Source organism: Eublepharis macularius, chromosome 2 (genome assembly GCF_028583425.1).
Source record: "Eublepharis macularius isolate TG4126 chromosome 2, MPM_Emac_v1.0, whole genome shotgun sequence".
NCBI classification, from domain to species: domain Eukaryota; kingdom Metazoa; phylum Chordata; class Lepidosauria; order Squamata; family Eublepharidae; genus Eublepharis; species Eublepharis macularius.
The window spans coordinates 129785071-129806443 of record NC_072791.1 but is presented as its reverse complement, the minus strand read 5'-3'; the positions used below and the strand labels follow the sequence as shown (position 1 = coordinate 129806443).

General features: G+C 44.6%; 1 protein-coding gene across 3 annotated transcripts in view; it reads right to left on the bottom strand.

Moving 5' to 3' along the window:
• KCNC1 (potassium voltage-gated channel subfamily C member 1) overlaps nt 1–3530 on the bottom strand; it is a 218929-nt gene extending 215399 nt beyond the window's left edge. For 2 of the 3 annotated variants that reach the window (XM_054969848.1, XM_054969849.1), the window contains exon 1: nt 2946–3515. In XM_054969848.1, coding sequence (XP_054825823.1) covers nt 2946–3515 — 570 coding nt within the window. Of the gene's footprint in view, nt 1–2945 lie in introns of all 3 variants that reach the window. The other variant, XM_054969850.1, reaches the window with a different exon arrangement.
• Between the last annotated feature and the right edge of the window lie 17843 nt (nt 3531–21373).

Here is a 21373-nt window from a genome sequence, read left to right as displayed (position 1 = left end):
AAGTCTTGGACTTCATAGTCGCATTGATCCTGATTCCATAATGATTTCCTTAGATTCCTCTTTTTATTGCATGCTACATCTCAAGCATATAACTTCAACAATTCCTTGTTGATGTTAGGGAGGAGTCAGGTAGCCCAGAAGCTCAATCCTTCAGCCTTAACTTCCACAATTGTACTCAATCACAAGGTTTTCTTTTATTCATTACATTATGGGCATAGGCTTATTTCTACACTTAAGTGAATCCATACTATGTGAAAAGTGTTACTTAGAACAATATTTTGTACAGTGCAATCCTTAAAATTAAATCCTGTCCATCCATCTAGCCTATCTGAAAGCACATCCTTTTTCAGTACACAAACACAATGGTAATACAGCAGTTTTTAATCTTATTGCTTTCTTTTATAGTCACCCAGTGTGGAATGAACAGATCCACCTGATTGAATCAATCTTAAAGTAAATTTCAAATACTGAAATACGTTCTACAAACACTTCCCAGAACATAACCATATCTGCATATTAATATGTATCACTGACTGAGCAAGGAGTTCATCCATTATAGGACCATACTATGGGGTGTGAAGAAAGAAAAAAATGTATCCCATTCAATATCAAACCCCTTTCTCTGTAGCCTCGTATTTCTTTTATTGACAATTCCAAAGCATAACAAAAATCCAAAACTAATGAAACATTGGTCATAAGACTAGCCCAGAGAAAAGGTAAGCACAGATGTTCTGAAAGAACTTAAGAACCCACAAAGTCTTTATAAATATGAGACTCTCCTTTAGCTGCAAGTCAAATGGGTACTACATGGCAATTGGTTATACCTAGATATGAAGCAGTTTGAAAACAGCTGAAGATGCTTCAAGTAATACAAGGATTTAAGAACTCTACAGAAGGACTGAGGTGGTACAATATTCATGTATCTTTGCTAGATGAACCTTTTATGATTTGGAACTAGTGTTTTTAAAATCCTCTATAAGTTAATGAGCCTATTGATTTTTCTCATGGCTAACAAACTAGAGTGAGTTTGAGGTCTTAATGTCTGTCATTAAATGATCATGGCAATAGATCCAAGTACCCCTTTACTTAGGTCCCCATTACTTCATGTTTTTATTATAAGATGTAAAATGTCTGTTAACATAACCTTAATGGGCTGCAGGTGAACATGTTTATCAGAAACATTTGTATTATTTAAATATAAACTTCTTACTTACGAGGGGAATTTTTTACACTGTGCAAAACCTTTACATAACACCATGAATTAAACAGAAGTCTCCAACCTCATAATAGATTTCCAAACAGATAGATGTGGAAAACATCCAAAGGCCCAATAGAACACCTACCCCTTCAAAAATGCTGAATTACGAACTTCAACATATAAAATACTAGAGAGCAAGAATGATTTAGTTAGATCTTTCACTAATAGTACATATAAACAGAATTCAAGGCCAGGCATTGTCAAAAATCTATTTCATACTCCCATGTAAGTCCCTTGGAAGCCACAACAGTTGTTTCATTGGGTTGAGTTATGGTCAGAGGATCATATGCCATTGGTACATTTAACTCACTATGTTCTTTGTTGACGGTAGCTGTCCCAGGTATCAGGTGAGTTCTTTCACAGCATTACTTCCCAGCATCCTTTTAAATAGAGGTGGCAGGGGCCAATCCTTTTGTATGCAAAATATTTGTCCTTCCTCAGTTATCATCTGTTTTAATTAAGGATCATTATGCAAAACATTGGTCATTGAAATAGGACAGAAAGCTGAACAGATCTATCAGAAAGAACCTTTCACATGTTCAGACTCTCTTTTCCCCTTTTTGTGACATTTGCTGAGCCTGAGGCTTTCAATAACTACAATTGCACCCAGTCATCTATCTAGGTGTTCTCATCAAATTTGGTCCAATACATTTGTACAGCTGTTTCCCAAATATCTTTGAGCTTTCTCTCTCTCCTCTTTCCATATAAGGAATTTCCATTACACACAAAAATAAAATGTTCATAATCTTGGGAAAAATAACTACCACCAAGTCTCAAAATAAATACAATTACTCTGATCACACAAAGTTGGACCATCTCTTCCTCCATTCATCCACCCTCCCTCTTAATTATATCCATTGATCTAAACAGCAACATCACAAGACTTATGCAGTCTCCACTGATGTCAGTGTGTGTTTTTCTGACATCAGAAGGAGCAGAATCCACCTCTAGCTTAGCACAAGAGTTTCTTTCATTGATGTATAAAGATACCAATTTTAATAGGTCTGTTGTTTATTTTGATTGTATTATCAGTGACATTCCTGGCATAGTATTAGTTTTCTACTCTCCCCAGTTGCTGGTATGGAGAGTGAAGAACTGTTCTTGTGCTCTGCAAGAAGAAATGTGTTTCTCAATTGAAGTCACTTCATTCTAATGAAATGCATTTACCAAACTGAAGATTAAAGTGGAATGTCATACCTGGCACTGGAATTGGCAATTTGGAAAAAGAACGTCATGCCACCTCAATCAACAAAATCAAATTACAGGTCTCACTTGTTCAGTCAGGTAGCCTCATCAGTAAATATCTCTTCTCCGTGTTGGGAAGAAATTGTGTACATATCAATAAGAAAGCTTGATAACAGCTCTTTTTTAGGAAGGCATCTTTGTGAATATTGAAAGATACACATAGACACAGCTAAAATGGATTGGGATATTCATTCTTTGCTACACGTATGTTCCCTTATGCCCTTTTATTTGCCCTTGCTCCAAAGCACTGGCCTCCATGTGCCATGTGCCATAAAAGATGCCTGCCTCCCTGTCTGCTCTTAAGTGCAGGGTCCTATACATGAGAATCCAAGGCATGAAGTTTAAACATTGATGGGACTAGCAAGAAGCTCTGGATGATAAGAACCCTCCCAGAGTGTGTGCAAATAAAGTATTAGGAGTGCTGACTGATTGCACAGCTTACCCTTGCATATCTGGAGGAATATGGATCCTCAAAGAGTGCCCAGATACGGGGCTGCCACCTCTTCCAGAAGCCCCCAGGCCTTCCATCTGGGGAATCACTCAGTGCCAGGCGTTTAGTCATCTCCAGCTCCTCCTCCCCATCACCTGAGTCACCAGTGCCATCTGCGTCTCCATCGTCAGCACTGCTATCCAGAGGTGCCCCTCCAAAACTGTCAAGGGCCTCTTCAGCATCACGGTGCTGCCTATAGGTCATCCAACAACAGGGCTCCACGTCGGTTTCATCAATGCCCCAGAAGGCCAGCTCCTCCTCATACAGAGGTCCACATACATCTGCTGGGCAGTGCAGCTTACCTGTGCGATAGTAATTCAAGATATGAGCAAAGACTCCTGGGTGGCGGTCAAAGAAGAACTCATCCGTGCGGGGGTCATAGTCAAAGTGACTGTGGGCATCTGGCTCAGCAATCCAGGCCAGCCGAGTGCCAGGCAAGGTGCGCAAGGTGCTGCGGTAAGTCTGATGCCTAGTCCCTCCCACGTTGATCACAATACGATCACTCTCATCGCCCTGGCCCATTTCGTCTCTTATTAGGCATGTCGTGGACTCATCCAAACAAGCACAGCACACAGCAAGAACATCAGGGGGCGTCTGCTTGTCTGCAATCAATACCTAACTTGATACCTTATCCGTTTGGCCAAAAGTCACCCAGGTCAAGGGCGTGAAATGGTCAGCCCCTTGTGCCCTTCACTCTCAGTGATGCAATGTCATGAGTCCCAGGAAAAGTTAATGATGACAGATCCAAGTTCTTAATATCCTTTTATTGGCAAATTAAAACTCTCATAAGAGTATAATTTAATCAAATAAAAGTTTGAGAGTCCACAAAAAACAATACAGCCACACGCTCCCACCAAGAATACTGGTTGAAAGGTTGGTGGGTTAGGTAGGTCTGAATATCAGGGAGGAAAATTGCTTTCTTGGCTGAACATTGCAAATAATAAATCTGGTGGCACACAGCTGAGCTACAAAAAGGATGTGAAAGGGAACACTGGCAGAGGTAGGTGCATGTAACAAGAGACTGGGGGATGGAACAGGGGTTCACAGACACGACACACACACATACACACACTTATATGGTGAGAAGAAGAGGAGGGCAAATACCAGTGCCCAGCTGTCGCAAGCAGACCAAATCTCTTGAGAATGCTGACTTAAATAAAAAAAATTGTTCTGTAGATTAGTCCTAGAGACAGAGGCAGGAACAAGAGGTGGTTGTTAGGAAGAGCTCAACATGTAGCAATCCTAAGATTTAGGTCGATTTTTAGAAATGAAAAAATCAACAAATACACGAAAATCAATGCCCCTAAAGGAGTAGCGATGACGCTGAAGCCACAGCAAATCAACAGTGGGGGAGGGGGGGATGCAATATTTCTCCAGCTGCAGCTCTCAAGACAAAAGACCACGGAATCCGACAACACAGCCTTCCCTCTTCTTGTCTTTTCTCGCGTCCTCCTTCTTGATGCGGATCACTCTTTGCAGCGGCCCCGAGGCGCCCTTGGTACCCGCTGCTTTAGCCCGAAGCCCCCCTCCTGGGATTGATCATAGAGCAGCCACTGTGACCCGGGCTCGGGCTTGCTCGGAACAGCGTGGTGCTGAAATGGACAGCGCTCCACCAGCAGGCACCGCTTTGCGGAGAGACTCGGCTCATGTATTTGCCTTGAGGAGCGGGCGGGAAGGGACGCAAAGGGGAAGGGGCGGCAGAGAGAAACCAGGCGTGGGGCTCTTTATTCCTCCTCCCCAACGTGCCAGGCAGAAGACGGCAGCTGATCCAGGCGGGCAGGCTGGCACTGAAGCCTCAGGTGGGCTCTGCTGAGAAGAGGAAGATCGGCGCCTCTCTCTCTGCTCCCCCCTCCCACACGCCCGCCGCCCAAGATCGCGCAGGTGGGGCCGGAGACTGGGGCCAGAGAGCTCCTCGCCGCCGCCGCCGCCGCCGCCGCTCTTCTCGCCGTTCTTCGCGGCTCAGTCCAGCCAGCCCGGTCTCCGGACACTTCGGTACAGCGCAGGCGCACGGGGCTCTGAATAGAGCGTTTCTCCCTGGGTCCTAATGCAACATGGGGAGGCAGCTCCCCGCCACCACACGCGCGCAACGGTCGCCTCGAAATGTAATGCCGCTGGCGGAGACACCCGGCAAAGGGGCAATTTAGCACACACACCCCGCCGCCGCCTTCTCGGGGGATTTTAGGCGCTAGAAGGGAGGGGCATTCGACGGCTGGATAAGATTTAATGCTGGGGAAGATCTCGATCCTCCTGTTTCAAGGCTTCCATGCTCCTCTGAATGAATGCCGTGCTTTTGACATACTTTCGGGTTATTCCGCCGAATCTGCTGTTTCTCTGTGGGAGACTCAACGAAACAAAGAACGGGCGGAGGGACTGAGAGTGGGTAGCGGGAAGAGCTGGATGCCTATTGTCCTCCCAGCAGTCTGAGATGAATGCGAGAATGACGGGGGGAAGCGAAGGCTGGGGAAGAGGTCTGCTGGCTTGTCGCCTTTCAGTCCGAAAGGAGGCTAAGGAATTTGCTGGGCGAATAAAAGGATCGTTTCGAGCTCTCTCTTTATTCAATAGGATGGAAGAGACCGAGCCGCCTAGCAAGGCAGGAGGGAGAGTAACCCCTACCTCTCTATTCACCACTGAAAAGCAAAAAAAGCCGACGCCACCTAGGTAGCATTTCTGAAAATGGTGTCACACAGACAGACACAGAGGCACACTGCCATCTCTAGAGGAATCCGTGGTGGGTAAGAAAGAGGCTTTTCTGTCATGAGTCGTGCTTCACCAGAAATTAGATTGTTGATGAAGGCAAAGGGCAACAATGGCTATACTCCATCGGCCAAGTTGCATCATGCTTGACAGGCACATTGCCTTGCTTGTAAATTAGTTCTTGCCTGCTGGAAGCCAATAGAAACAAGCAGGCCTTGCTTTACATACAACGGTGCAAACCTTTGCAGGGAAAAGGACATAAAGCCAATGAAATCACTTGTTTATCAGAAAGAATCTGGGAATCTGAAACCTGTGCTCCTTCCAAGATGTTTTTCTAGCTTTTCCTCCAAGTCTGGAACCACTTCAAAAGCTCCTAAAAGCACTTGAGAAAAATGCAAGTACTGAAATGCAAGACTGCAAGTGCAGCTGAAGAAGAAATAGAAATGTCCAAAGTAAAGCAGCCTTATAAATCTGAATACACTTGCATGGAAGAAAAGTCAGCTCCGCTGAAATTACTGGGGCTTATTTTCCTTCACAGGGCAATGGTTGAGGTACCTATCCACTCATTCAAACTGCCTTAGGATGCAGCAGTTTTCCTAACTGCAAATGCCTTTCTGTTCAGTCTAACAAGCTCTGGCAGATATAATTGTAAAGGCTTTTACAACTGAAGTGGGGCCAGTGGCTTTTTTTTTACAATTAAAAAGGCATATTATAAGCTTTGATGCTCGAAAGTTCATACCTTGAAAATCTAGTAGGTTTCTAAGGTGCTACTGGACCCAGATCTTGTTCTATCTGTTTATGAGATGTTAGGACAAAAAAATTGGACACTTTCACTTTAACTATCTGAGAAAAATACCCCCAAGCGTTAACCACAGTTGTGTTTGCGAGAGAAATCTGTCAAATTTGGCTGCAGCATCATTCATGTATTGCATCTCGCTCTAAAATGATGTGTGTATGGGGGAGGGGTAAAGACACATGAGAATCTTCCAGAAAGTAACAGCAACAGAGTAGAAATATATAGCAAAAGTTGCTCCAGTGTTCTGCCACACTCTTGTTTACACTCAACTATTACAAAGTTCTGAAGATGGTAGGGGATTGTGTTCCTAGATAGCAGGGGGAGAAGATTCTTTAGCTTGTTTCCTGTGATTTAACATTCCAGGTGAAGCTAGATTTGCTCCATTTGCATAAAGAGCTATTGAATGGAAGGAGATAGATTGTGCAGGAGAACACCTTGTTTTGATAAGCTTCATCCTCTGTCCGCCACATCAGAGAAAGGGGTGATTAGATCCTGTACACACACTGTATACTGAAAATGGAAAATCAACATGCCTTGCACTTCATTGGAAGCCCAGTCTCTCAGAAGAAACTCAAAAGTTTCAATGTGAAGCCAGGAACTGGACATCCAAAACCATGGATTGCATCATAGTTGATCTGAATACCTGAACCACTCTATGTACCAGTGCTAGCTCTGTTAATAGTGCTCCATTAATAGGATAGCCACGATTGCTTCTGCCACCACTGACCCTGCTCAGGAACCAGAGCAGCAAATCCTCCTCGCTTGCCTAGGCCATTTTTGCATTTGCTTCCCCTAAACCTGAAGCATTGCTTGGCATCTTGTGCAGGAATTTCCCTCTGTCCTCCCGTCTGTAGTACTATGTGGCATCCACAGAGTATAAGTAACACTTTTGCCTCTGTGCTGCCTTTGCCACTGCTTCTGGGGCAATTTAATAGTATTAAACCTGACCACTAAGGGGAAAGGAATGAAGGAAAAAACCTACTCTACTTAACTAGCAAACCATCAGATAACAAAGCAACTAATGCATATGGAAGCCACTGATTATAGAGAAAAAAGAAAGCCTTCCCCAAATCCCTGATAATTGACGAATGCTCTACAGAAATAAAGACCAACTTTGCAGGGTGTGTGTGTCATTTGACTAGAGGGGTGTGTGCAAGGTCTAGTTCATGTGGCAGCTTCTCATGTGTCCAGGGTAATGCCGATTGCCAATTTGGAGGAATTTTCCTCCAGGCCTGATTGGCTCTGGGGTCCTAGAGTTTTTTCGCCTTCCTCTGGGTATAGAGCAAGAGTAACCATGGATGTGGGGGGAGTGTCATCCAGGACCCCCCCTTGGAATGCATGTCCTTGCTATTGATGTGGTCTGCCCTCCCCTCAATTCCTGGGGGAGGCAGTTGCCGGCAGGATGGCCTGGGGCCTTTTCCCTGCTGCGGACAGATGGATTCGCACAGCCAGAGGTGCCGAGCTACAGTGATAGAGCCCAAGTTCCCTGCTGATTCTCTCTTTAGTTGCAGGTTCTGAGCTTGTTCCAGTCTGGCCTGACTGGAGGGGGACGGTGGCTGCCAGGTCTGGTGGTGACGAGGTGGCCAGGACCTGGAGGGGTGCGCCAGCATGTTGGATCCTAGCAGGGCCATGCGGGCATCCTGCAATTCTTCAGGACCAGCGGGGAGGGTCCTCAGGAGGCCCTAGCCCAGGATGAGCCTCCTTTGGACAATGAGCTAGAGCAGGTCACAGTGCCCAGCCTCAATTGAACAGGACACAGGGGGCAGAGGCTGGGGGTTGGCCATTGGAGTCCCACGGGGTGATTCTTCCCTGGTCAGCTATCAGGGAACAGTGTTGGTTCTCGCCTGGTGATGCCCATCCAGCTGGGGTCTGGATGTGTGGTTGTGGGCACTGAGGGGCCAGCTTGTTTGGTTTTGATGCTCCAGGAGGGTTGGCAATGAGCCATTTTGTGGCTCTTGTGGTGGATTGGGGCATTGGGCACCAATCCATTTGGGGGGAAACAGAGCCCTCAGGCTCAGTTTCCCTATTATGGGGATCCCCATAAGGGGTCTGGGGAGAGAGTTATGGCTGGTGCATGCCCAGTTGGGGGCTATCAATCCGCCTCACTCCCAGGTGACAGGGGATGATTCACACAGGGATGTATACCCATGTCTCATCCCACTGACTGTCATCCCATGGTTCCCCCCCCCCCTCAGCAGGGGTTTGAGGGTGTGTGTGGGTCATCGGCTTGGCAAGCAGGCCAGCCGATGCTCGGAGCTGGGCCCTATGCACGCCTTTGCTCCCTGAGCTGTAATCTCAATAAATTTGTGGCCTCTTTACCTCCAGCACTATGTCCGTGTGTTTTTGTCACTGCGACCCCTCCCTGCTCTCCTCCCCCAGTTAGCACTCACCTGCAAAAAAGAAAGCCTTCCCCAAATCCCTGATAATTGATGAATGCTCTGCAGAAATAAAGACCAACTTTGCAAAGTGTGTGTGTCATTTGACTGATAATTGGAAATGTTCCTTGTCCATTCATTATCTCTTCTTCCCTTTGAAACTGAAATCTCCTTGATCTCTCAAAACAGAACTGGCAGGCAAAATGTTAACAAATATTTATAAATGTTAAGAAATGTTTTCCTATTTGTTTTTGATATAGTATGAATAAGCTATTTTCTTCTGTTATTTCATTTCTTACTAAACAAATGTATATCCCTAGTCTAGGTGACTAAGGAGTATAATGGTTCCTTTAAGGGCTGTAGAAGTTTCTGGATGTGCAGTTAACCTGTGGGGTTGTTTCTTAATTGGAAGATTGTGCACATACCAGTTTCAAAAGTCACAGAAGTGGTGGTGGTAGGGTTTCTCTCTGGGATCTGATGTAGGGCAGCATATCAGCTGCCATGTAAGAATGCATCTTTGCCTCCTTTTATACTTATGCATGTGTAAATAAAGCAAATATTACAAACACACCCCAAATCTGTAGTGCTGGCTCATACACAGTAAAATGAATTTGGCAGTACTTCTCTTAGTACTTGTCACTGCTTAGAGAAGAGGGGATCATGCCCAAAAGGTTAATGGTGTACATTCATACACAAAACTCTCAAAGCTCCAGTGCACCCTGATAAGGTTGTATATAAATGTAACATTTTTTACTGTCAGGATTCAACTTCCCCTGTTTCATGTCCACTATGTTAAGGATGCTTGTGTATGTGTTTTACTCTACAGATGAGTAGGCAAAGAACATCACCTATGCACTTTAGCCTGTAGTGAATGCATAGCTGAGATACAATATGCCTAGAGAAAAGTCTTAATGCTTCAAGCAAGTCTGAGTAAAATCCACTTTTACAACCCAGTGGGGAAATGTATACATGGCACATGGTCTGCCATGCCATTTTTGTCATGTAACTTTCTTCTACAGGATTTGCTTGGAACATAGAAATGTAAATCTTCAACTTGCAGAGGAGAAACAAACTCTATAATGAGACTCTGCCTGCAACATTTCCACAAAATCTTTCCTTAGCATTGCTCAGAAAAGGTTTTGTGGAAATAACTTCAATGGTAAACATTATACCCTCCTAAGCCAAGTGATTTCAAAGGCCTTAGATGGATGTAAATCTGTTTAGGATCATACTGTAAGGTATGTTAAAATACATAATTCTGTTAAAATGCATAATAAAGATATCATTAAAGACAGGAGTGGTCAGACTCAAGTGGCATACAAACGTTTTAAAAGATATTGCTGTTAAAACAGATAAGATAAATTCAGCGGATATAGCCTAGGACATTTAGATTTACCAAATGCATTTGACAATATTTCACATCAAAGATTAATGACTACAATGTAGAGTTGTGGAATCTAACAAAAATAGCTTGTTGGACAGAAAGCTGTCTTAAGAGCAATAGAAACAGGATCATTATAAATGGAAAATCAATCTCCCTCCCTCCCATCTTCTCTGTACACTCAGAGAAGAACTGATAAAAGACGCTCAAAAGAAGAATGCACTCTACACTTGCCTTAATGCTTTCTCCAGCCAACGTTCAGAAATTATATTCATCACGGTAAGAACATCAAGAAAGCAAAAGTAATGACTACTGAGGAACTACACAATTATAAGACTGACAGTGATGAAATTGAAATCGAGTTCTAGTTCCACTCTAAATTCTCCCTAGAAACTAAAATGACTAAACTGAGCACTCTGGTCACATCATGACAAGGCAAGACTCACTGGAAAAGACAATAATGCTAGGAAAGATTGAATGCAATAGGAAAAGAGGAAAACCCAACATGAGATGGATTGACTCAATAAATCCAGAGGAGTTAGCCGTGTTAGTCTGTAGTTGCAAAATCAAAAAAGAGTCCAGTAGCACCTTTAAGACTAACTAATTTTATTGTAGCATAAGTTTTCGAGAATCACGTTCTCTTCGTCAGATGCATGGAGGGCAGAAGGAAACTGGCCAAATATACAGGAGGAGAGCGGGGGGGAGGAGAGGGGAGATGCAAACAACTCCTTTGATATGGAGATGCAAACAGCTCCTTTTGGTGTGGGGATCAGTTTGCTTGTGTAAAGATTCAAAGGAGTTTGCAGTGTTAGTCTGTAGTAGCAAAATCAAAAAGAGTTCAGCAGCACTGCAGCACAAGCCCTCGATAACCACAGTCCTCCCCGCCAGATGCATCTGACAAAGAGAACCGTGGTCCTCGAAAGCCCACGCCAGGTGCCACTGGACTCCCCCTGACCCCGCCTCTGTAAAGGAAATCAGTTACCTGTGATAATGAGATAACCATTCATAGTCCCTATTCAGTCCCAGCTTGACAGAGTCAAATTTGCATATGAATTCCAATTCAGCAGTTGGATTTTGTTTTTGAAAGGTTTCTGTTGAACTACAGCGATCTTTAAGTCTTTGATGGAATGTCCTGGTAGATTGAAGTGTTCTCCCACTGGCCAGACTAGTACCCAGAAACAGCCTGCTCCAGGCTGTCTGCATCTCCATATCAAAGGAGTTGTTTACATCCCCCCTCTCCTCCTTCCCCCCTTCCCCCCCTCTCCTCCTCTATATTTGGCCAGTTTTCTTCTGGCCTCCATGCATCTGACGAAGAGAACGTGATTCTCGAAAGCTTATGCTACAATAAAATTGGTTAGTCTTAAAGGTGCTACTGGACTCTTTTTGATTTGACTCAATAAAGGAAGCCATGGCCTTCAGTTTGCAAGACCCGAACAAGACTCTTAATGATAGGACATTTGGGAGGTCATTAATTCATAGGGTTGCCATAATTCGGGATCATCTTGGCAGCACATAACACATGCATAACTGTTAGTTTAAAAATGCTCTATTTAAAATATTGTCACGCAGTTGGATCCAGACTAAATTTTTGAAAGGCAGAATGCAAACCTGAAACATGTAGGGGATGGGGTAGATTGAGGAGGTGGGTGGTGATGTCCTTCTAAGGTGCAGCAGGGAGCAGGGTGGACACAAACTTTCTACCTCCTCACAGTTCCATTGGGTGGGGTATCTTCCCATCTCCTTACAACACAGGGAACAGCTTGGTTGGACTCACTTAGAGCACTCAAAATTCTTGGATCAGCCTGCCTGTGTTAATAGATGTTTCTTATGAATGTGGTTACATTTCAAAATTAATGGCACGGAATTCTCATCAAAAGGAATAGATGTATCATCAATGCCAGTTTAATGTACCTTCTGCCTGTACCTGTCATTGGTCCACAAGCTATGTGCAGCTTACCTTTCAGGCTTCCTGTGATGAGCAGAGGAATCTCAGGGGGAAAGACCCCTGCTGTCATTTCTGAGGATGCTTCCTGCACTCCCACTAGTGTGCTGTGATAAGACATAGTACAGGAAGGAAACTGTTATTGGTATGTTATTCAAGTACAGGCCAAAAGACTGAATAAGTGCACTGAATGGTGACCTAGTAAGGTTATTGTGGAGTGTCAGTTTACAGAATTTTGGAACTGAAACAGCCACTCTGTGCATTCTCATTTGCTAAACTTTATAATGTGGTTGGCTATCTGAAACAAACAAGGAGCTAGCAATTCTTCATTTGTGTTCTTTCTTTTATGGAAGTTGGATGTAAATTTCCTCAGCACTGGCTTCCTCACCTTTGCCTTGCTCTCTCTGTGTAATAATTCATGACTTAATCAATGTCTTACTTTGTTTCCCGCGAAAACAACACTGGCACTTATTCCTGTGTTTGGACTTGCTTCAGGCCATCCTTTCCAAGGTTATCAATGAACACCCCAGAAAATCTTGCAAGTCTTGCTTTGCTGCTTAAATAGCAGACAGCTTTATACCCATGTGTTTATGGATTCAGTATCTTTAATTAGCAGTAAAACTGCTTTTAAATGACAAGGAATAAACTCATGAAACTGATCGAGACACTAATTCAAAATACTGTGTGTTTAAAGTGCCATCAGGTTGTAGCTGACTTACGGCAACCCTATAGGGCTTTCAAGGCAAGAGATGAACAAATGTGGTTTGCATGCTGCCATATTGACAATGGACTTCCTTGGTGGACTCCTATCCAAGTACTAACCAGTTTAGCTTTCAAGATCTGACAAGATTGGAATACTCTGGGTCATCCCGGTCAGGGCATTCAACATGTCACACGTTAAAAAAAAAGCTAATCAGGGATTTTTTTTTTAAAAAAAACAGGTCCTAAATGGATTTATGTGCAATGTGATAAGTGATGCAACATGTTTGAGTGGAGAATTATTCCTGTCAGTGCACAAAGTCAGTGCATCTCAGGCTAATGCCTCATTATGTTAAATCATCAAAATGTGCCATGTTTGCAGCATAGAAGATTGAATGAAAAGAAGCAAAGCTGTTTTTCTATGCAATGGTGGTTAGATTCCTATCAGACATTAGGGCAGGGATATGATTACTCTATATAGAGGGATAAAGGTGACAGGTGTATCTTGTATCTTAATGTACAAAAATGTGCTTATTCTTGATTGCTTCACCCAGCTCGCCACTGGTGACAACAGCATACACTGATGGCTTGCATGTGTGGCTAAGTCATAACAAAGAAAAATGGTCAAATAACCCAACGTGAATCCATCGTGTTAACTTGACCTTGGTTTCTTCCCCTGTGCAACCCTAAGTTACTCTCCAGCAACAGATATTCCTGGTCAGAGTGAAGGCAATGAAACCAGTACTGGACAAGGCAAACCAATATTTGAGTGACCAACCATCTATAAACTACATCCTGGTTTCACAAACTACATTGAAATGAAATCATGTTTTCACATTGTGTCTAAAGTGCGCTGATACTTTTCAATGGAGGAAGTTCACTCATTCACTTAAGAAGCATCATTCAATGAGTCATTGAGAACCCAAGTGATACATCTTGCATGCGGGAATAAACTGGCCCTGAACACTTGCAGTGGCTTTCCCTGTAATAACATTCAGTCCAGTCTGTGAACTGGGGGAGAGGGGCAAATCTTCCTGGGCAGATGTGACACTGCTGAGTTGAAACCAGCCATCTCTCTCGCACTGTCTCTAAGTATTTATGCATTCTATATTTTTAAAAAAACGTTAAGACCTCTGTATAGATTTATTGCACTATGTACAGCTGTTTGATTTGTGAGATTTATTTATTTGAATAATTTGTATGTCACTATTTCTATTTCAAAAAGAGTCCAGTAGCACCTTTAAGACTAACCAACTTTATTGTAGCATAAGCTTTCGAGAATCACAGTTCTCTTCATCAGATGCATGGAGGGCAAGAAGAAACCGGTCAGATATATAGGTGGAGAGGGGAGGGAGGAGTAGAGGAAAACAGTAGCTTCTGATAATGGGATCAGTTGCTTCTGATAAAGAAATCAGTTACTTCTGATAATGAGATAACCATTCACGAAGAGAACTGTGATTCTCGAAAGCTTATGCTACAATAAAGTTGGTTAGTCTTAAAGGTGCTACTGGACTCTTTTTGATTTTGCTACTACAGACTAACATGGCTAACTCCTCTGCAACTATTTCTATTTGTTCATAGTGGTTTACAATGAAATAACACAATAATAACAACCAAATAAGTGAAATGATAATCATTGCATAGCACTGCATTATATTACATTATATTACAGATTTTAGGCCGTTTCTTTAAGCATTTGAAGTAGCTTACAAGCAAAAATAAAATATACAGAAAACCAAGTTAAAATTTACAACTAATCAAGACAGTCCATAACTTCCAGTATTTTTGCCTCCAAAAGAAGACTGTAAAAATGCACCGAATCTCATTCGGGACCAAGCCAAGGAAAACCTACTGAAGATAGGTTGGTTTACTGTTTGTGAAAGTGAACTAGGGTGGGTACCCTCAGCAGTGTGAGCACCTACCTTCTTGGGCACATCATTCCATAGAGTGGAGCAATCCCAAGAATGAAATTTGTCTCATGGAGCATAACCAGACCTCCTAAGTGTACTTCCAATAAAAATGGTTGGGCTGAATGAAGCGGGTGGTGCAAGGAGAGATGGCCCTTCAAGTATAAGGGTCCCCCAACTGTCTAGGGCTTTAAAGATTAAACCCAGCACCATCAATTGCGCTTAGAAACAACTTGGCAGCCAACAGAATTGTAAAATGGGGTAATATGGGCATCTCACCCCACCTAGCTAGCAGCCATGCTACAGAATTCTGTACAAGTTGAAGTTTCTGGGCTGCTTTCAAGGACAGCTTTGTACTGCAGTAATACAATCTAATACAATCTGGAGGTTATGAAAACATGGATCAATGTGGCCAGGTCAGCATAGTCAAGGGTGAGGGGAAGTTTACTAATCACTTGCCATTGATAGAAGGCTCTTTTGGCAATTACATCAATCTGGCATTCAAAGAGTAGTGCAGATTCTAACAGCACTGCCAAACTTTTCACTTGCTCAGACGGGGTCAACTTAATACCGTCCAGAATCAGCTCATTCACAACCCCTTAAAGTCATCTGATTTTCTGACCAATGTCACCTCCATCTTGTCTTAATTCAGACACAATTTGTTCTCCTTCATTGACCTGACTGCTGCATCCAAACACTGGTTTAGGACAGAGATAGCAGCATCAGGAGGTTTAGATAAAGAAATACACAGTTTGCTGTCATCTGCATACTGATGATAACGTATTCCAAAGCATAGGATGGTGTCATTCAAAGTTCTCACATAGTTATTAAAGAGCATAGGAGAGAGCACCAAGGAAATTCCCAAGGCCTTGATTCTTCCTCTCAAAAGGAAGTGTTTGCTGCCAATCAGACAGGGAAGCCCAAAACCAATAAAGGGCAACTCACAATATTCCAAAGACCTGCTCTGAATAGTTCGACAGAATATTATGGTTGACAGTATCAAAATGGCTGTCAGATCTAAGAGGAACAGGAAGCACTATGCCTACCAAGTTGCAACTAGAGAGTATACACCATTGTGACTTCTGACATTTTTGTTCCAAAACATTGAAAAGGATCAATGGATGGTTTTATCCAGATCATCCTGGAGTTGTTCTATTGCTACCTGCTCTTTCACTGTATTCAAAATATGAAGTCTAAGGTAAGTCTATAGTTAGCCAGGAATCTTTGTCCAATGAAGACTTTTTCAATAGAGGCTGTATCTGTGTTACATATTTATATAGTATATATATCATGCAGGATAAAAGCTCAACAGAAACTCATAAACTACATCCATGACCATAGAATCCAATTAGGTGTACCCCAAGGCAAGATGTAAACAAAACCTTTGCAACCTTTCCTAAAGATAGACAGGAAAGTGGCTTTCCTTACCTCTTCTTATAAAGCATTTCAAACAGAAGAGACCCCAAAGGCCGTTTTCAAACCCCCATAGACTGAACTGTACCAAAGAATGGTACAGTCATCAGCTCTTACTGACTGGATCTTAGTTGGTATTTGGATTGGTATTTAAATCCACAGTTTAGGGAAAGACCATGAAGAGTATGCATATGCACAATGCTTCCCTGAGGCAGTTACAGAATAACAATAGAGGATGGTAAAGGAGGGAGGGCAGTATTCCAACCATGCTCCATTGTCCTGCAACAATCTTCTCTCTTTCCCAACTCCCTCTTTTGGAGCCTTGAACTTCTTTATTCAAAGCAGGTAGGTAGACATTACAGAAACAAATCTTTATTTTCCTATCTCCTGTTGCATTGAGTAATCTTGTTTAATTCCATTTTCATCCAATTGCTTCATCTATGTCATTTTGTGAACAAAACAAAATGTTTTGTTTTTATTCAGCTAGGTCCTGAAATGAGAAGCATATGAGCAGTCTTGTTCCTTTCAATGAGATTTCATCAAAACTCTCCTAGCTGTTCTGTTAGATCGGGGATAAAAAAAAGAAGTATCATAATTTGATAGCTTGGCTGTTCTCATTTGTACTAACATTTTTATCAACTCATCTAATTTTGAGTTAAATAGGGAAAGAGCTAAACTTGTGGCCACAACAAATTCTCTTCTGTAGGGAGACATTTGATTCACCGAAATTAAATCTGCTTCCAAGGTTAAGTTCTTTGTTCCATGCTGTCTTGGTGATGCAACCTAGTACTGTGTTATAGTCCTTTCTGCAAACAGATCCTGTACTATATTTAGTACACTGGGGGAATAAATGATAGTTGTACCCTGATCTAAAAAGGAAGGAGAAAAAAATCTTATTTGTGCTGCATGCTACATCAATTGCTAATGTATCTTAGGGCCGATTTGCATGTTATATAGAGAAGTAAGGGACATGGGCTGAATCCACATTACCTCGGCGCATCCCAGAGTTGCACTAAATGTTCGCTAAACACCCGGAAGTATAGCGTCTTTCAAGTGGGATTTCTGAATTGCGCTAGAAAGACGCTATACTTCTGGGTGTTTAGCGAACATTTAGTGCAACACTGGGATGTGCTGAGGTAATGTGGATTCAGCCATGGAAAAATGAAGAAGCAGCACTTCTGCATTCTCTGCTTCTTCTGGGACGTGAGGCTTCCAGGTGTCAGCCATAGTGCAGTAGCCTTCGGATGAGTCAGCTGGGATGAGGCAAGGAGAGCACATGGTAAGCTGCTGCTAGAAGGTAAGGGTTTTTTTTTTGTCTTTCTGCCTTGCCTTCCTAGCTGTTGTGTGAGAAACTGAGGGTAAAGTGGGTTCTTGTAGCTTGCTAGAGAGTGGTTCTGTTTAAGTTCTGTTTGGGGCAGTTTGAGTTTTGGGGGCTGTTGGGGGCTGAGTGAGTTGCTGTTGATTGCTGTTGATTACAAGCCCCACCCCCCACTGTGTTGGGCTCTGTGGTGCTTGGTAGGAAGTGACCCTTTGAAACAAAAGGCTCCTCCTTGCCAGAGGCAGAGCTGAGACAACTGGGCTGAGGCAAGGAATGGAGAGCACATGGTGAGCTGCTGCTAGAAAATAAAGAGATTTTTAATCTTTCTGCCTTTCAGTCTGTGGGCCCCGAAACTCTTCTCAGAGTACTCTTGGAATATACTTGGAAGGTGATGATGTCAACAGAAGGCTCTTTTCCATACACCTGCATGGAGTGTGCCATGTTTGTTTTCCTCCTGGAAGAGAAGATGGACTTCACTTGTCAGAACTGTAAGCTGGTCAGGCTTTTGGAGGAGACGATTCAGAGCCTGGAGGTGAGGATCACCACCCTTCAGGAAAACAAGGAAGGGGATGATTTTATTAAGAAGAGCCTGAGGGCTCTGCACAAGCATGAAGAAATAAGTCCAAGAGAAGAAGGAAGAGGTGATCTCCCTTCTGAGCCTCCTCTCAGTTCTGCTGTACAAACCGGAAGACATAGACTAAGGCAATGCTCTGGACCACTGGAGCTCAAGAATCATTTTGAGGTGCTTGAGATGGTGATGGAGATGAGAGTGGAAGGATGTGGAGGAGGAAGTGAAGAGGGCATGGGGCCACATGGAAGAGGAAGAAAATGGAAACGGAAAGTAGGGGACTCTCTACTCAGAGGTATGGAATGTCATGTGTCCATGCTAGATCCCTTACTCTGAGAGATGTGTTGCTTGCCAGGGGTCAGAATTCAGGATATTACAGACTGACTGCTGAAACTGATCAGACCAACTGATCAGTACCTGTTTGTGCTGGTTCACATAGGAACGAATGACATGGCCATGAATACCATTGCAAGAATTAAAGAGGAATATAAAGGTCTTGGAAGGCAGTTGAAGACATTGGGGGCACAGGTGGTATTGTCTTCTATCCTTCCTGTCAAAGGAAGAGGAAGGCAAAGGGAGCAGACCATACTCAAGATGAATTGTTGGCTGAGGTGGTGCCGCCAGCAGGAGCGCTTTGTGTTCTGGGACCACGAGATACGTTTTCTCAGAGAAGGCCTTCTAGCACATGATGGGCTTCACCTCTCAAGGTCAGGAAATGTTTGGAGAGCTTCATCAGAAGAGCTTTAAACTGATGTTGCAAGGGGAAGAGGATGATCAACATGGGGATTTCAATGAAGAAGCAATAACAGCAGGGGCCCACCTGGTTAGGATAGATCAAACAAAGGTATAAGGCTACAAGTGCCTATATACCAATGCCCAAAGTATGGGTAATAAGAAGGAAGAGATTGAGCTTCTCTTGAAAACAGAGGGCTATGATATGGTAGGAATTACTGTGACTTGGTGGAATGATTCCCATGACTGGAATGTGGTAGTGGATGGGTATGAGTTGTTCAAGAAAAACCAGAAGGGTAGAAGAGGGGGCGGAGTGGCATTGCCACCCCAGTTGGAATGAAGAGGCAGACACAGGAGTTGGAACTAAAGGGCCACTTTATTAATATAACATCAACCATTAAATACGGCAAGGGCAAACTAGCGGTACAGGTCAAGCCACGGGGTCACCCCTGGACCACCGCCTTGACCTGTCTGGGTGAAGTGGGTGGGCCAAGCATGCAGAGCAACTGCCAGCAGGGAGGGTGGAGCTGTCTTCTGAAGGCTTTGTCTCCGCCCCCCCCCCCAGCTATATCCCCATATGCCTGGGAGATGTCTCTGCCTGCTTCTCCTTCCAAAGTGGCAAAGTATGGTCCCCAGCTTAAGCCACTGTGTGGCAGCTGGGAGTACCGCATTGCCACCCCAGTCGGAATGAAGAGGCAGACACAGGAGTTGGAACTAAAGGGCCACTTTATTAATATAACATCAACCATTAAATACGGCAAGGGCAAACTAGCGGTACAGGTCAAGCCACGGGGTCACCCCTGGACCACCGCCTTGACCTGTCTGGGCGATTCCCACAGCCCCGGGTAGGAGCCATCCATGTAATGGCTTTTCCCCGGCCAGCCAGGCAAAATGGTTCCCCCCTTCAAGCTCCTAAAGCCTCAGCCATACAGCATGAGGGAAGGACTTACACATGGGGTTCACTGCAGGCAGTCTCCAGGTGGTGGTAGCCGTCACAAGCATACCATCTGCTCCTGGTAGACCCCATTTCCCCACCAATGGGGAATTGCCAAGGGGTGCTCACCAGCCCGCTCCCTATCCCCAAACTCTCTCCTGCCACCACTGGGGCCAAGCGCCCCACAGGTGGCCTAGTGCCCACCGGAGCCCTTGCCACTGGTTTATGATGATGTCATTGCCAGTGAACCCTGTCACCTCTGTAGAGGTTGGGAAATCCAGCCCTTATCCTAAGATGAAGTAATTTGACTAGTGAACCCCCACACCTCTGTAGAGGTTGGCAAATTCAGCCTTATGTGGAGGCATGGCAAATAAATGCACAGACCCTTCCCCGCTGCGGGAGCATTGCAGACCAAGCATCAACCCACCAGGCCCCCACTTGCCCACACAAGCCTGTAACAAAAGGGGGAGCATATTGCCCAGTCAGATCACCACCATGCAGTAAATGACTAAAATGAGGCGGAGGCCGACCTCCCCTCGAACCATCAGGCCACTACTTGCCTGTGCGATGCAAGCCTGTGTGCGACTGTACAGAAAGGGCTGTGCCCTGTGAGCCAAGGTCAACACTCTCCAGGTGAATGTCCAGCACGTGAGGCAGAGGACTATACCTCCCCTCGAGCCATTAGGCCACTCCTTGCCTGGGCGCTGCAAGTCTGTGAGCCTGTAAGGAAAACGGTATGCCCTGTGAGCCATGGTCATCACTCACCAGGTGACTGACCTGGACGTGAGGCAGAGGACCACACCTCCCCTCGAGCCATTAGGCCACTCCTTGCCTGGGCGCTGCAAGTCTGTGAGCCTGTAGGGAAAACGGCACGCCCTGTGAGCCAAGATCATCACCCACCAGGTGAATGACCAGGATGTGAGGCAGAGGACCACATCTCCCCCCGAGCCATCAGGCCACTCCTTCCTGGGTGCTGCAAGTCTGTGAGCCTGTAAGGAAAACGGCACGCCCTGTGAGCCAAGGCCATCACCCACCGGGTGAATGACCAGGACGCGGGGCGGAGGACCACACCTCCCCTTGCGCCACTCCTTGCCTGGGTGCTGCAACCCTGTGAGCCTGTAAGGAAAATGGTAAGCCCTGTGAGACACGGTCATCACTCACTGAGTGACTGACATTGACGTGAGGTGGAGGACCACACCTCCCCTCGAGCCATCAGGCCACTCCTTGTCTGGGCGCTGCAAATCTGTATACCTGTAAGGAAAACAGCACACCCTGTGAGTGAAAGTTATCATCCACCAGGTGAATGACCCAGACGTGAGGTGGAGGACTGCACCTCCCCTCGAGCCATCACCCTGCCTGGGTGCTAGAAGTCTGTAAGCCTGTAAGGAAAACGGCAGGCCCAGTGAGACGAGGTCATTACCCTGCAGGTGAATGACCAGGAGTAAGGTGGAGGACCACACCTCCCCTCGAGCCAACAGACCACTACTTGTCCGGGCACTGCAAGTCTGTGGGATCCAGTAAAGAAAGAGGGGCCAGGCCATGATCTGCCGTAGCCTACACCTCCTCAGGTGCATGACTAGATATGCAGAGGGGAGCAGTTATCTCACCACAGTGGCAGCAG